Source organism: Balaenoptera physalus (genome assembly GCF_965194825.1).
Source record: "Balaenoptera physalus genome assembly, chromosome: 16".
In the NCBI taxonomy this organism is placed as follows: Eukaryota; Metazoa; Chordata; class Mammalia; order Artiodactyla; family Balaenopteridae; genus Balaenoptera; species Balaenoptera physalus.
The window spans coordinates 23,558,016-23,572,145 of record NC_138898.1 but is presented as its reverse complement, the minus strand read 5'-3'; the positions used below and the strand labels follow the sequence as shown (position 1 = coordinate 23,572,145).

General features: G+C 46.6%; 1 protein-coding gene and 1 long non-coding RNA gene across 7 annotated transcripts in view; one reads left to right on the top strand and one right to left on the bottom strand.

The window, feature by feature from the left end:
* Positions 1-14,130, bottom strand: part of LOC309645400 — a 253,464-nt gene that overhangs the window by 137,789 nt on the left and 101,545 nt on the right. The gene's annotated exons all lie outside the window — the stretch shown is intronic.
* Positions 1-14,130, top strand: part of PHF20 (PHD finger protein 20) — a 136,841-nt gene that overhangs the window by 117,587 nt on the left and 5,124 nt on the right. For all 6 annotated transcript variants that reach the window (XM_082430124.1, XM_082430125.1, XM_082430126.1 and 3 more), the window contains 4 exons: positions 1,199-1,298; positions 4,244-4,439; positions 9,773-10,178; positions 11,944-12,127. In XM_082430124.1, coding sequence (XP_082286250.1) covers positions 1,199-1,298; positions 4,244-4,439; positions 9,773-10,178; positions 11,944-12,127 — 886 coding nt within the window. The remainder of the gene's footprint in view (positions 1-1,198; positions 1,299-4,243; positions 4,440-9,772; positions 10,179-11,943; positions 12,128-14,130) is intronic.

Genomic DNA, 14,130 nt, shown 5'->3' with positions numbered 1-14,130 from the left:
AAGCCCTTTGATGCTGGGGCCTATCTGACTCCAAGTGGCTGAGGACTGTGAGCTTTCTCCCTTGGGGCCAGGCTGGTGGCCCACCCTCCAGACCATGTCGGAAGCTCGCTGTCCACTTTCCAGAGCTATCCATTTGGTTGGGTAGTTAAAGGTTTAGGGCCTTGGTTTGGAATTGCTTGAAGTGTCCTAGTATCTCCTTTGGCATCCTTTTCCTCTCCATTCCCTCCTCTGGACCCTTAGCCCTCAGGCTTGCTATCCTCAGGCCAGCCACACGTCTGTCTCCCAGTGCTGCCCTCATCCTCTGCTCCTTTCTTTCCCTCTCTGCCTCCTGCCCCTTCTCTTTCCCCCTTCCCCAGGGAAGGCAGTGGAGCCTAGGGGTTAAAAGAACTAGCCTTGCAGTCAGCCAGGCTTGTGTTCTGATCCGCTGTTGCATCTTCTCAGCTGTGTGACCGTTGGTAAGGTTTAGAAAGAACAAATGCAAAGTGCTAGGACATGTTGAGTCCAGGAGGCATCAAAGTGAGTTAGCCTACCCATTCGTAGCAGTAATAGGCTCTTAATACATAAAAGCTGTGTGCTGGGCTCTACGATATGAACTTTGACATGTGACCCATTGATTCCTCACAAACAGCCCCACACGGTTGGTAGGAATGGTATCCTATTTTGCAGATGGGGAAACTGAAGCCCAGGGTGGAGAAGTGACCTGTGCAAGGTCACACAGCTAATGAATGTCTGAGCCAGAATTCAAACTCAGGTTTTTGTCTTTCTAAGTTAACCTCCCTCTAAGGACTTAAACAGTTTTTCCTCTCTTTATAAAGTGATCAGAAACGTGAAAGCCTCTAGAAATGGGAGGGTAAATAGTCATTTTTCTGAGATCAGTACTGTTTAATTTAAATGTTCTTCATCTGTGCTGTCCAGTACGGTAGCTACTAGCCTCATACGGCTGTTGAGCACTTAAGATGTGGCTAGTGGGACTAAGGAACTGAATTTTAAATTAGTTTGTTAACTGAAATGTTAAAAGCACAGGTGGCTAGTGGCTGCTCTGGAAGAGTGGTTGCAGCTCAGCTCCCACTCCCTCCTCCTCCTCTCCCTCCCTCCTCCTTCCGCCTCCCACTGCCCCTTTCCCCCCACAGGTGGGTCTTATTTTTGGATGGAGGATTCCTTCTGAGTTTAATTTTTATTGCTTCTTTAATTCTAACAGTGTGAAGAGTGCCAGTGCTGGCAGCATGGGGTCTGCATGGGATTACTGGAAGAAAATGTGCCTGAGAAATACACCTGTTATGTTTGCCAAGACCCTCCAGGTAGAGATTTCTGGAGTCAGGGATATTAACAATATGTAGCCTTTTCCTTAGCACAGCTGGCGGTGAAGCAGCCTGAGTGTCTGTGGTCTTGAGACTCATTTCTTCAGCATTGGCTAGACTCTGCCTCCTCTTCGCCTTTGTTGCTAGCTCACCTGGTGGCCAGCTGTCCTGAACTTGGCAGTAAGAGAGCATGTATGAAGAGGTTCACCTAGTGGAAGGCCTGGCCTTGAGCTAGAATTTTGTTGTGAGGGGGAGGGTGAGTGGGTGGGTAAAAATCATATAACATGAGCTCTACCGTCTTAACAAATTTTTAAGTGTACAGTACAGTATTCTTTATAAACTATAAGCACAATGTTGTATAGCAGATCTCCAGAACTTTTGCATATTGTACGACTGAAACTGTATAAACAATGGAACGCTGTACCGATTTGCATGTCATCCTTGCGTGTTGGCCATGCGAATCTTTTCTCTGTTGTTCTAGTTTTAGAATATGTGCTGCCAGAGCAAGCCCCTTTTCCTTTTCTTGAGAGTTCATGAGGTTGTGGGCTCTGTCCTTGGCTTTTCAGGGCTGTTGAAGGGTTGGAAACCGGCCTCTGCTCCCTCTGGTGGCATCTGCCTTCCATTGCATCGTTGCCACCTGGAAGGGAGATACGCCCTTGAGGGGAGGGGAAAGGTGTGTTTGCAAAGAGCCTGTCTGCCACCCAGAGCAGTGAATTAATTCCTTAGGATCAGTTCGTTTCATTGTTCCTTGACCGCAGGGCTGGCCTATGGCTCTTGGGTTCCCCTTTCCAGAAATCTCAGGGGTGGATTATAAATCTGTGGTTCTTGTCTTTCTGTCAGTGGGATGTGACATCGTCTCCATTCATCACCTGTAAGGTTGCTCCCCTTGGGTCCAGTCCCATGATCCCCTTACAGCTAGACAACGCTGGAGAGCCTCTGCTTCTGTTATTCCTTTTTGTCCTATGAGGTGGGCCTGGTAGGAGCTCCTATTCTTATTTCTGCTTATGAGGAAGAAATTGATGCCCAGGGAAATGAATGACTTTCCTAATCTCATGAAGCAGATTGGAATTAGAACTGACTTGTGGGACCAAGTCTCTTGATTTTGCTGGTTGTATAGGGAGGGCCTGGGCTACCACAGTTCATTTTCCAGCAAGCAGGTCCCCCTGGGGCCTGATAACCTCTATTGTGACACTGTGTCTTCCTGTGCTAGATTAGTCTATAGACAGAGAGCAATCTGCCTCTGTTTTTCCCTTTATCCCAAGGAAAGAATATGGTCAGAAGATTAGTCCATAAGTCATGGAATATAATTGATGGGCAGGATCTCAGAGACCACTTAGTTTAACCTTGACATTTAACAGGCAAGCAACAGGCCCAGAAGGGACATGATTGGCTTAAGATCACTCAGACAGTTAGTGCTGGATAGGAGATGACAACTGGTGTCTCTGACCTTTGTCTTGTAAAACAGGTAGTGCTGCTTTGAATCCTGCTGCTCAGGCTACCTCTGTGGCAGCTGCCTCTGAGATACCACACATAATCCCCAGGGCTCCTTTAGGGCACCGTTTAAAAATCTCTTTTGTCTACTTTATTGTCTCTCACTCTTTCTGTCCACTTTTCTCTTTTTAGAAATCATATACACCATCTTCATCAATCCCTATGCACTTTCTGAACTTTTATAACTAAATTGCCAAGGCTGGGAATAGATTCCTTGAATTGAGCACTCAGTGACTGTCACATTTATTGACTATGTTTGATTCTGCAGTCTTGGGCCAGAAGTTTAATCTAACAGATCTCTTCTTTAAAGGTTACTTAAAGGTGTTGTTAACAGAGTGGAGGTGTATCCCCACCATGTGTCTTAGAAAAGCCAGAAATAGCGCCAGGACCTTGATAGGGTTTGCCTGGGTTATTTTAGGGTCTTTATAGCCATTGAGAGGTGAACAACAGTCTGATTGGAAGCTGTTCCCTTGGCTTTTACAGCAGGAAACACTGTGCCAAGTCACGTGTGGTTGTGTTTTCAGTCCTTCCTTAGGATCCCTGTAATGAACAGAACCGCTGAAGCTGTTCGGTTCATCTGTCATTGTTACAGATGGGAAATGGAGGTCCAGAGAAGGGAGTGGGGGGCCTGACCATTCATTTAGTTAGGCGGTATGTGACAGTTGGAGGGGCACTTGGGGCTTCTTTCCATTTGATAAATCCATTCAAGATGCCTTTTGCCAGACACTGAGGATATAACCATGAACAAAACAATTCCTATTCTTCTGGCTTTTAGTGGGGTTTGGACCAGAAACAGATGTCAAAATAAGTCATCTAAACAAGAACATGTTAGGTAGGGATGAATGCTTTGAGGGGGCAAAAGCCCTCAGATCGGGAATGACTAGGAGGCACGGAAGAGGCTCTCGTACTTTGGGAGGTAACCAACGGCCTCTCTGCGGAAGTGGTAAGGAGCCAGTCCTGCAAAGGCCGTGGGGAATAGTGCTCCAGACAGGGCTATGGGTGCTAGAGCAGAGACCCTAAGACCAGAAAGAGCTTGAATGTGTTCCGGAAAGGGTGGGGCAAGGAGGGCAGGAAGGAGCCCGGTCCTGCCGGCCTCATTAGATCAGTCAGGGCTTTGGGTTTTCTTCTGTGCACGATAGGAAGTCATCGAAGGTTTTAAGTGGCAGAGGGAATGATGTGATTTAACTTTAACAAGATATCCAAGTTCCCACTCTACCTCTGGCCAGTTGCAGAGATCAGGAAATTTATATACTTTTCTCACTACCTTATCCCCAACACCTAGTGGAGAGCCCAGCATATAGTAGGTGCCAAGTAAATGTATACTGGATGAATGAATGAACAAAATGAACACACCAGTCCATCCTTCCAGTAGTTTGTGTGATAATTGTGCGATGATGAAATGGTCTGGGTTTCCTTCAGACCAAGGATTAACTCTCTCATTGTCACTGCTTTAGGTCAGAGGCCTGGCTTCAAGTACTGGTATGACAAGGAGTGGTTGAGCAGGGGACATATGCATGGCCTGGCATTTTTAGAAGAGAACTATTCCCACCAGAATGCCAAGAAGATTGTGGCCACCCACCAGCTTCTCGGCGATGTGCAGAGAGTGATCGAGGTTCTGCATGGCCTGCAGCTCAAGATGAGCATCTTGCAGTAAGTGTGGCACCTGCAGCTTCGGAGATGAGTCTGATTTGGTGTGGGGAGAGGGCAGGATAAATATGAGAAATTGGAAAGCCACAAAATCAGTGATAAGATGGATAAGTTTGGGACTTTCATTTAAAATTCTCAGTTACATGATAAACATTCTTTTTAAAAAAAATTAACTCTATTGAGGTATAATTTACATATAATTAAGTTCACCCATTTTAAATGTTCATTGAGCTTTGGCAAATGTATATACAAACACTACTTTAATCAAGATATGGTGTGTGGGGACTTCCCTGGCAGTCCAGTGGTTAAGACACCACACTTCCAATGCAGAGGGTGCAGGTTCAATCCCTGGTCAGGGAACTAAGATCCCACGTGCCACATGGTGTGGCCAAAAAATAAAATAAAATAAAATGCCTTAGAAAAAAAAAAGAAAAAGAAATGGTGTATTTATAGTTTGTTTTTTGTGTCTTTTGTACCATTCTGAGTTGTTTTTTTCTATTTTGGCTGCGCTGGGTCTTTGTTGTGGGCTTCTCTAGTTGCAGAGCATGGGTTTAGTTGCCCCGCAGCATGTGGGATCTTAGTTCCCAGACCAGGGATTGAACCCGCGTCCCCTGCTTTGGAAGGCAGATTCTTAACCACTGGATGACCAGGGAAGTCCCTGTTCTGAGTTTTTGGGTTTTGTTTTTTAAACTGTGGTAAGATATACATAAAATAAAGTTTGCTATCTTAACCATTTTTAAGTGTACAGTTCAGTAGTGTTAAGTACATTCACTCTGTTGCAGCCAATCTCCAGAACTCCTTGTGTGGGGCAAAACAAACTCTGTACCCATTAAGCAACTTCTCTCCATTTCCCCTCCCCCAGCCGCTGACAGCCACCCTTCTACTTTCTGTCTCTCTGAATTTGACTGCTCTGGGTACTTCATATAAATGGGATTCTACAGTATTTGTCTTTTTATGACTGGCTCATTTCACTTAGCCTAATGTCCTTAAGGTTTGTCTATGTTGTAAGTTGTATCAGAATTTCCTTCCTTTTTAAGGCTAAATAATATTCTATTATATGTAATACCACATTTTGTTTATCCATTCATCCTAAACATCGTGTTTTGGTTTGTTTTTTTTTTTTGGCCACACCTCGCGGCTTGAGGGATCTCAGTTTCCCGACCAGGGATTGAACCTGGACCGCAGACTGTGACAATGAAAGCCTGGAATCCTAACCACTAGGCCACCAGGGAACTCCCATCCTAAACATTCTTGATTGGTAAACAAAGTAAAATTGAAAGCTGTTGAGACATTGTTGGTGGGCCCGCTCTCTAGCATAGTGGTTGCTCAATAAATATGTCTCTTGATGTTTTGCTTATACAGAAAAGTTTTAGGCCTTTTGGAGCTGGACTTCTGTTTAGTGGCCAGGATTTGGAGTCAAATTGAGTGTGAATTTCCTTCTGTGGTTGTATCCTACATGTCAGATGACCCAAGTTCACGTAAGCTCTGAAAGAAAGAAATGTGGCTCATATTGGGGTCTGTTGGCTTTTATAATCTGCTCCCACTTTACCACATAGGGCAATTGGGCCTTGAGTGGGGCAGCCCCTCTCCCGTGGTTTCCAGGGGCAGAGCCAGGACTAGAACTCAAGTCCAGCTCCCACCAAGTACTTGTCCTAATCTTTCTAACTGCCTCTCCTCAGTGGTTCCAGGAATTTTCTTTTGGTGTTTGCACAGTGTGTGGCAGGGATAACTTCTCAAATTCTCCCATGAGCCTGCCCATAGGGTGCCATTTTAATGACGTCATCAACAATGCAAACTCTAGTGCCACGAGTGAGTTAGACTTGATAGGCCAGTTCCCGACAAGGTTTCCTTTGTGCTATAATTAGTCCTCAAGGCCTCTTGGTGTCAGGTGAAGTAGAGTGTCAGAGCCCGGAGATGACAGAATGGGGGTCTGCTTTCTCTTGCATTCTGGTGCACAGAGGCCTGCCTTCAAGTACAGACATGGCAAGGAGTGGTTGAGCAGGGCACATTCAGCAAGGGTATGTGTTGATTGGGTAAAAGCCAAGCTGCTATAACAAAACCAAAAAAATAAAGGCTAAAACAAAATGGAATTTTCTTTCGCACATAAGGCATGGTCCAGAGGTAGGCAGGGGTCCAGGCCAGGTAGGTGGCCTTTCTCCAAGATTCCAGCTATGGACGTGGGGACTTGGGTTCCTTCTGTCTTATTGCTCTGGCATTCTATTAGGGTTCATCTCACCTGCGTGGTCCAAGCAGATGCATCTGTACCTCAACTCTGCTCTGACCCCCAGGAGGGGGAGCAAGTGGTTTCACGGACACACCTAACTGCAGGAGGCTAGTAGCCAGGTGGCTGTGTGCCCTGAGCAAACTCAGGAGTGAGGGTGGAGGTGGGTGTAAGAGAAGGAAAGGATGGTTACTGGGGAAATAAACCGTTACTGTGACGGTATCTGTTGAGGTGAACTGAATCAAGTGACCCTGTTTTGGATGTCTTAGACTGGGTATTCCCTCACATTTTATAAAATCAGAAAATTTTCTTCCGTATAAGCCAAGTGAATTTCTTCTTAACGAGATGCCAGAAATTGACTGAGACAGGTGGAAGGTGAGGGCAAACCTCAGATGATGCTCCTGATTGTAAATGTTGCTATGTTTCTTTTCATTTGAGGATTCAGTCAGATGGTGTTCTCTTTCTTCTCACTGAAATACCAGTGCTCCAGCCCTGTCCCATATTCCAGAACCTTGTTCCTTCTAAATCTCCATTTAGATCCTTCATCTTTATTTTTTTTTAATAAATTTATTTATTTTATTTATTTATTTTTGGCTGCATTGGGTCTTTGTTGCTGCGCACGGGCTTTCTCTAGTTGCGGCGAGCGGGGGCTACTCTTCGTTGCGGTGCGTGGGCTTCTCATTACGGTGGCTTCTCATTGCGGAGCACGGGCTCTAGACGCGCGGGCTTTAGTAGTTGTGGCTCGCGGGCTCTAGAGCACAGGCTCAGTAGTTGTGGTGCACAGGCTTAGTTGCTCCGCAGCATGTGGGATCTTCCCGGACCAGGGATCGAACCCGTGTCCCCTGCATTGGCAGGTGGATTCTCAACCGCTACTCCACCAGGGAAGCCCCTAGATCCTTCATCTTTATAGCAGTGACTTTGTACTGGAATTAAATCTGACTTCTCCAAGAAGTTCAGGAGGGAGTATAGGGAGATCTTGTTACTCGTTATATGTGGAGAAAAGAGCCTGGGAGACAGGGAGGTGGTCCCAGTGTGTCTCTGTACACCTGGATAGTCTCTGCTATCACAGGCTCTGGGTCTTCATTCTCAGAAATTTTGTTCCTAAGTGACCTGGTGGATTCATTTTCAAAAGCAAACAGTAAAACTGGGAATAACTTCAAATGCTGTCATTTCGAAAGTAACATGCATGGCTGTGCATACCTTCTTCATGATTGACAAGGCTTATCATGACAGGGTCATCCTTGTGTAGTAGCTGGGGCTTCAGATCTTAGCTGGGAGGATGAAAATTGTAGGAGGGAGGAAGCAAAGACTTTCGTGATTTTCGTGCAAGAACAGGTCCGTACTGTGGCCTCTATGCTCCAAGTTAACAGATTTCAGGCTACAGTAGACCTGAAAGTGAACAAGGACTCCCATTTCCTCTGATGCAGTTGTGATGTCAGAGGCATGTCTGGGGTCCTAGGTTCCTGGTACAGGCTGTGAATACCCTGTTGGAGGTGGCCAGGGACCCAGGCTGCCTCGGTGCTGGTGGTTTCCTCTCCTTCCCCAGTGGACTGGAGTGGTATTGGGGATTGCTGGGGTGGGAGAGCCGAGAAAAGATAGTTGTAGCCCCTTGCGAACAGAATTTTAGGTTCTGTAAGATCATTCCATGCTGTCCTATTTATGGCCTATTCCATTTCTGCAGGAAGGCTTCAGGAAAGTGTGTGTGGGGCTGGGGGGGTATCTATATGGGGGAGTTGCTGGTGAGTTCCTGCTGATCTGGTTTCAGGGTTTCTCAGTTGGGACTGGTGAAGGTAATGTTTACAATTTTACCATGAGATAATTCTCTGTATGTGTGGAATTGTACCGAGCATTACAGGATATTTAGCATCTCTGAATTCAGTGAACTGAATGCTGAGGTCACATATGTGACAGTCAGTAGTCATTGTGACAGCTGGAAAGGCTCCCACACATTTCTGCACATCTGTGAACCAAATGTGAGTAGTACCTGTCCGTCCTCCCACTTGCTTGCAAACACCCCTGCCAGCTAGGAACTGCTGGTAGCTGGTGGGCCTTACTCGGGAAGCCCAGTTTTTCTTCCTCCGTCCTTTTCTCCTTTCCTTTCTTTCTTCATTTCATTTAATGATCCAAGGTTATAATGGAAGTTCTGGATGGTAAACAAGAGTTAAAAAGGTGAAGTTTATCTAGAGTCGTGGCTTTTAAACTTAAATATATATCCCACGGTAAGAAATACATCTTATATCACTCACATGTACAAAACTGAAACTAAAATTTCACAAAACACCTACTCTTACTTAGAATGGTGCATTCTGGTATTTTCTGTTTTTCCTTTTTTACAATTGATTATGATCCAGTAAATTAAAGACTTTCTGTTGGGTCAAACTTCAGACGGTGAATGATTGTGGGAAACTCTGAAGTCATACACAGAGTTTTATGTACACGTATATATGTAGCAAGAGCTTTCAGATTCTCAGAAGTGTCTGTGGCCCAAAAAGGGAGCAGAATCCTTGTTCTTTAATAACAGATTTTCCTCTTTGGAATGGTGCGAACAGAAGATTTTGTTATTAATGGCCTATGCCTAGATGACTTCTGGTTACCACCTCCCTCCCAGGTCACCACTGGATTTGTGTAATTGAGTGCCATTGCATGCCAGGATTATCATGGCTGTTTATTAATAAGTTAAGGTTATTTTTAGTCACATTTGAAGAGCACTTTACTGCCAACAAAGTACTATACTTCCATTCAAATTAATTCACTTCATCTATAGCAAACTCAGTGGTTGCTGGCAGACAGGTAGATGGTTAGCCAGATTTGCAGAGGAGGAAACGGGAACGAGGCTGGCTGAGTGACATGGCTCAGCTGCACTGCTAATCAGCGGCTGAGCTGAAATGCAGCCAGGTCTTCTGACTCCCAAGTCCAGTCCCACTCACTGTGAGTGATACAGCAGGAGCTTGCCTGGAAGTGGTCTCCTCAGAGGCTGCTGATTTACATTCCCTCTTGTGTGGCAAATGGTGGCTTGTACCAGTTGGCCCAGGTGGGAGGTCTTCGCCCCTGTTGGAAAGCCCCTGCAGTGGTCCCAGGTACTCCAAAGCCCTCTCCGTGTTTGCCCTCCCAACAGAAGCCGGGAGCATCCTGATCTGCAGCTGTGGTGTCAGCCTTGGAAACAGCATCTGGCGGAGGGGAGATCTCATTCCAAACACATCCATGTCACTGAAGCCAAGAGCAGGGAGGAAGCCCCAAGCTATAGAACTTTGAACGGGGCGGTGGAGAAGCCTCTGCCCCTGCCCTTGCCCCGGTCTGTGGAGGAGTCATATATCACCAGCGAGCACTGCTACCAGAAGCCCCGCACCTACTACCCCGCTGTGGAACAGAAGCTGGTGGTGGAGACCCGGCGCTCTGCCCTTGACGATGCAGTCAACCCCCTCCACGAGAATGGTGACGATTCCCTCTCTCCGCGCCTGGGCTGGCCTCTAGAACAAGACAGGAGCAGAGGGGACAGTGACCCCAAACCCAGCTCCCCAAAGGTATGGGGCTCGCTTGTACTGGTTCTTAATTTGGTGTTTGAGTGTTTGTACCTTCTCCTCCTAGGGCTAAATGTTCTGTGGAAGATGTTTATTATAGAGTTGTATTTACTGTAAAATTGTATATAAATTTGCTTATCATAGATGTATTTTGGTCTGTTAAAATGAGTACAAAGTCAAGAGAGCCCACTTAAACCCCAAAGATCATTGGTTCTAGGAAATGTCCACAAAGTGGCAGAGTCGGGGGCGGGGTGTGGAGAGGTGGGAGGTAGCAGGGGAAAAGGGTTGACTGGAACTTGATAAACGGAAGTAAGTTAGGAAAGTGAGTTTTTTTCTTCAATGCAATTTATAGTTGCCCGTGGGTGCTAATCCTTCGCACAAGCAAAGAATGAGTCAGGTGTTTTGTTAGGCATAAGGTTTTCAGTACAATTCTATGCTGGCTTTACTTTTCACTTTGCAGCCCTGACATAGGAACAGTCCATTTTGTCAAAATATTTGCTGGTTTCATCAGTTTTCCCAAGAGATACTCTCAGTTTCTTGTTATTCAAGTCATTCTCTTCTGGAGCCCCCTGTGTTCTCTTGCCAGTGTTCACTGGTCTCATTCTGCCCTATCCTCAGTTGTCAGTGAGGATTTGTGTGATTTGAGAGCTTCTCCACCCTTGTCATACTTACCTTCACAGACTTCATTGTGTGGGATGGTATCACCAGCATAAGTCCATTGCTGCATCTTGCCGAGGGGGAGCATCCTAGGTTAGAAGCCCCTCAAGGGTGGGCATTATACCTCGTTCAGCCTGTATCCTTGCCAGGGTCTAAACAGTGCTGGGTGAGGCTGGTGAGGACATAGTCTTTGGAGACAGACCCAGTTTCAAGTCTGGGCTCAGCCACTTTATATCACTGTGTGATTCTGAGCAGGTCACTTCACCTCCTCAGACGTGTCTCCTTACCCCCTGTCGAGTGGAGCCAGTGGCAGCGCCCTCTCAGTTACTGTGCAGCATATCTGTGAAAAGCTCTCAGAACATGGCTTTGCACATAGTCACCCCTAAATAAATGTTAACTAGAACCTGTTTCATTTCAAATGAGTGAATGAAAGGTTGCGGTCACAAACCCCAGAAAAGGTTTGTGATCATGCAGACTAGGCAAATTGCCTAGAGGTGTCTGGCACATCATGAAAAAATCAGGAAATACTGGGCCTAAACAAGGCAGCTGGGGTTAAAAATCTCTTTCATTGGTAGCAGGCTGACCATAGGCCGGCACTGTGTTTTATAAACATTATCCTATTTCATCCTCATGTACCTTTAAAGTAGGATTTACTACTTCCTTCTTTCCCATGAGGGAACAGAGGCCCAGAGAGGTGAAGTAACTCATCCAGATACATGCGTTCAGCAAGATATGGAGCTAGGACTTAAAGCTAGTTTGTCTGGCATCCACATACTAACCCTTGTCTACACTCGCCCTGCTGTATTCTGATCTCAGGTTTCTGGAAGCCCTTCTGTGAGGCCTACTTCAGGCCTAGGGCATTGGGCCATTCTTTGGGAAGCAGCTGTGGGATCCTCTGAGCCGGAGGTCTGTGCTGCCCTGAGGTGGTTGTTATTGGTACAGCAGGCACGCTTCTGCCCAGTGCCCAAGAGGGGAGGAAGGGGGCAGGGAGGTAGAGAGTTGGGATATTCAAACTGCAACTGGGTTTTCAAATGGTTGTGGACACTGGCTGGTTGGAAAAGGGGCTGGGAGCTGTCTCCATGCAGTAACTTCAATGTTGTTGCATCCCCAGGTGAGGGAATATGTCTCCAAAAAGGTCCTACCTGAGGAAGCCCCCGCTCGGAAGCTGCTGGACAGAGGCGGAGAGGGGCTGCTGAGCTCCCAGCACCAGTGGCAGTTTAACCTGCTGACGCACGTGGAGTCTCTTCAGGATGAAGTCACGCATAGGATGGACTCCATTGAGAAGGAGCTGGACGGTAGGGCTCCCTCCTTGGCTCCTTGCCCTTGGCAGGCACTGTGGGCTCTCCAGGCACAGCTGTGTTCCTGCCTCCTCTCTGTCACTCTCACCACCTTCATTCTCCCCTCAAGATGGCAGAGCCTTACTTTTAGTATTGATCGGGCACTTCTAAGGTTTGTGCGATGTCAGGGGTCCTGCCTCACTTTCCCAGTCCCTTCTGCCAAGGAGAGCGTGCAGAAGAGCAGCTGGACTCTGCCTGCGGGTAATGTGTGATCTGAGCAGATCTTTACTAAGCCAGTTCTGTGGGGAATTGAAACTTTGACGTATTTGAGCTTTTAGGATGTCTGAGGATTGATCTGAAAACACTTTTTATTTCAGCCTTTCTTAAAATCTAATGTGAAGCCTTCTCCTCTTTATCAGTAGAGATTTAAGAACTTGACTAAGTCATTTACGTGGCCCCTGGGTATTTGTCCCAGATGTTAGTGGTAACAAATGGGCTTGGAGGACTGAACTCTTGATCCCCAGGATGTTGTCAGTTTGCTTTTTGAAGACAAACTTCCTTCTTGATTATTTGTTGTCTTATTCTCTTATTTCCTAATTATTTGTTTTCATCCTTAGAAAGGAGACTGATTAAGAAATAAATGTTCTGTTTGAGGATTCTGAGTACAGCCAGGCTGTTATTACTGTAATTGGGGATGAAATAACTCAGAAGAAAAATGCCATGTGTTATGTAAGCGAGGATCACAAGGTGTGGCTGAGGCCAGGCCAGGGGAGGAGAGCTGCTGTGAGGGGAAGTGATAACAGGAAGGCTTCCTGGAGCTCCTGGGACTGAAGGGGAGCCTTGAAGAGAGTGATGTTTTCTGCTACGGGGGCGGTGACTGAGGGTGGATGATACGAGGACTGGCTCGACTGGGAAAGGGTTGGCCCTGTTGGAGGACAGCGAGGACGAAAGCCTAACACGCCCTCATGCTTTCTTTCCTGCCCCGGAGGCAAACCTGTGGAACCGGGAATGGGAGGCCAGTCCAGGGTCCATTGTGAGGGCATTTCTGGAAGGTGGAGTGTTTCTATCTCTCTTTCACTCCTGAAAGGTTTCCTTGGGCTCCTCAGAACTGTAGCTGATGCCAGGTCTGTGAAAAACCCTGCTATTAGAAAGCTGAAAGAGGATCGAATGCCAGACTGAAAATTGTAGAGTTTCAGACAGTGGCGGTAGAATTGGCTCTGGGTCCCTGAGAAGAGGCTTAGCACCATGGAAACAGGGCAAAGGTTCTGTTGTTGCCAAAGGAACCTGCCCCTAGGGGAGAAGTCAGAGCTTTCTTTCCTTCTTCCTTCCTCCCTCCCTCCCTTCCATTTTATTTTTGGCTGCTTTGGGTCTTAGTTGTGGCACGCGGGATCTTTTGTTGCGGCACGCAGGCTTCTCTCTCTGTAGCTGTGGCACATGGGCTCCAGAGCGCGTGGGCTCTGTAGTTTGTGGCACGTGGGCTCTCTAGTTGAGGCGCGCGCGGGCTTAGTTGCCCCGAGGCATGTGGGATCTTAGTTCCCCGACCAGGGAGCAAACCCACATCCCCTGCATTGGAAGGCAGATTCTTTAACTGGACCACCAGGGAAGTCCCAAGAGCCTACCTACTTCTTAATCACTGACTTACCCCTGCCGCCCAGCTTGGGCTGCTCCGGCCCTGAGTTCACTGAGTGGTCAGTGTGGCAAGGATGATAAGCCTGGGCTCCCTTCTCTGGCCTTCCAGAGGACTCTTGTGTCCTGCTCATCTGGGGCCACATACTCTGTTCTTGTTCTGATATTCCAGGCCCCGAGAGGTACTGGAAGCATGAAAATCAATTATAAAGTTTAAAGATTTTATTCAGGTAAACAGAGTTTGCATTGTATTTAATTAAGATTCATCAGAATCCCATTGTATTTCTACTATCTTCATTTCATCTAAATACCATCAAGAGAAACTGAGCTTTTATAGGAATTTGGATACAATATTCCTTTTTAAAAAGTCTGATAAGCTATTATATTGACTTTAA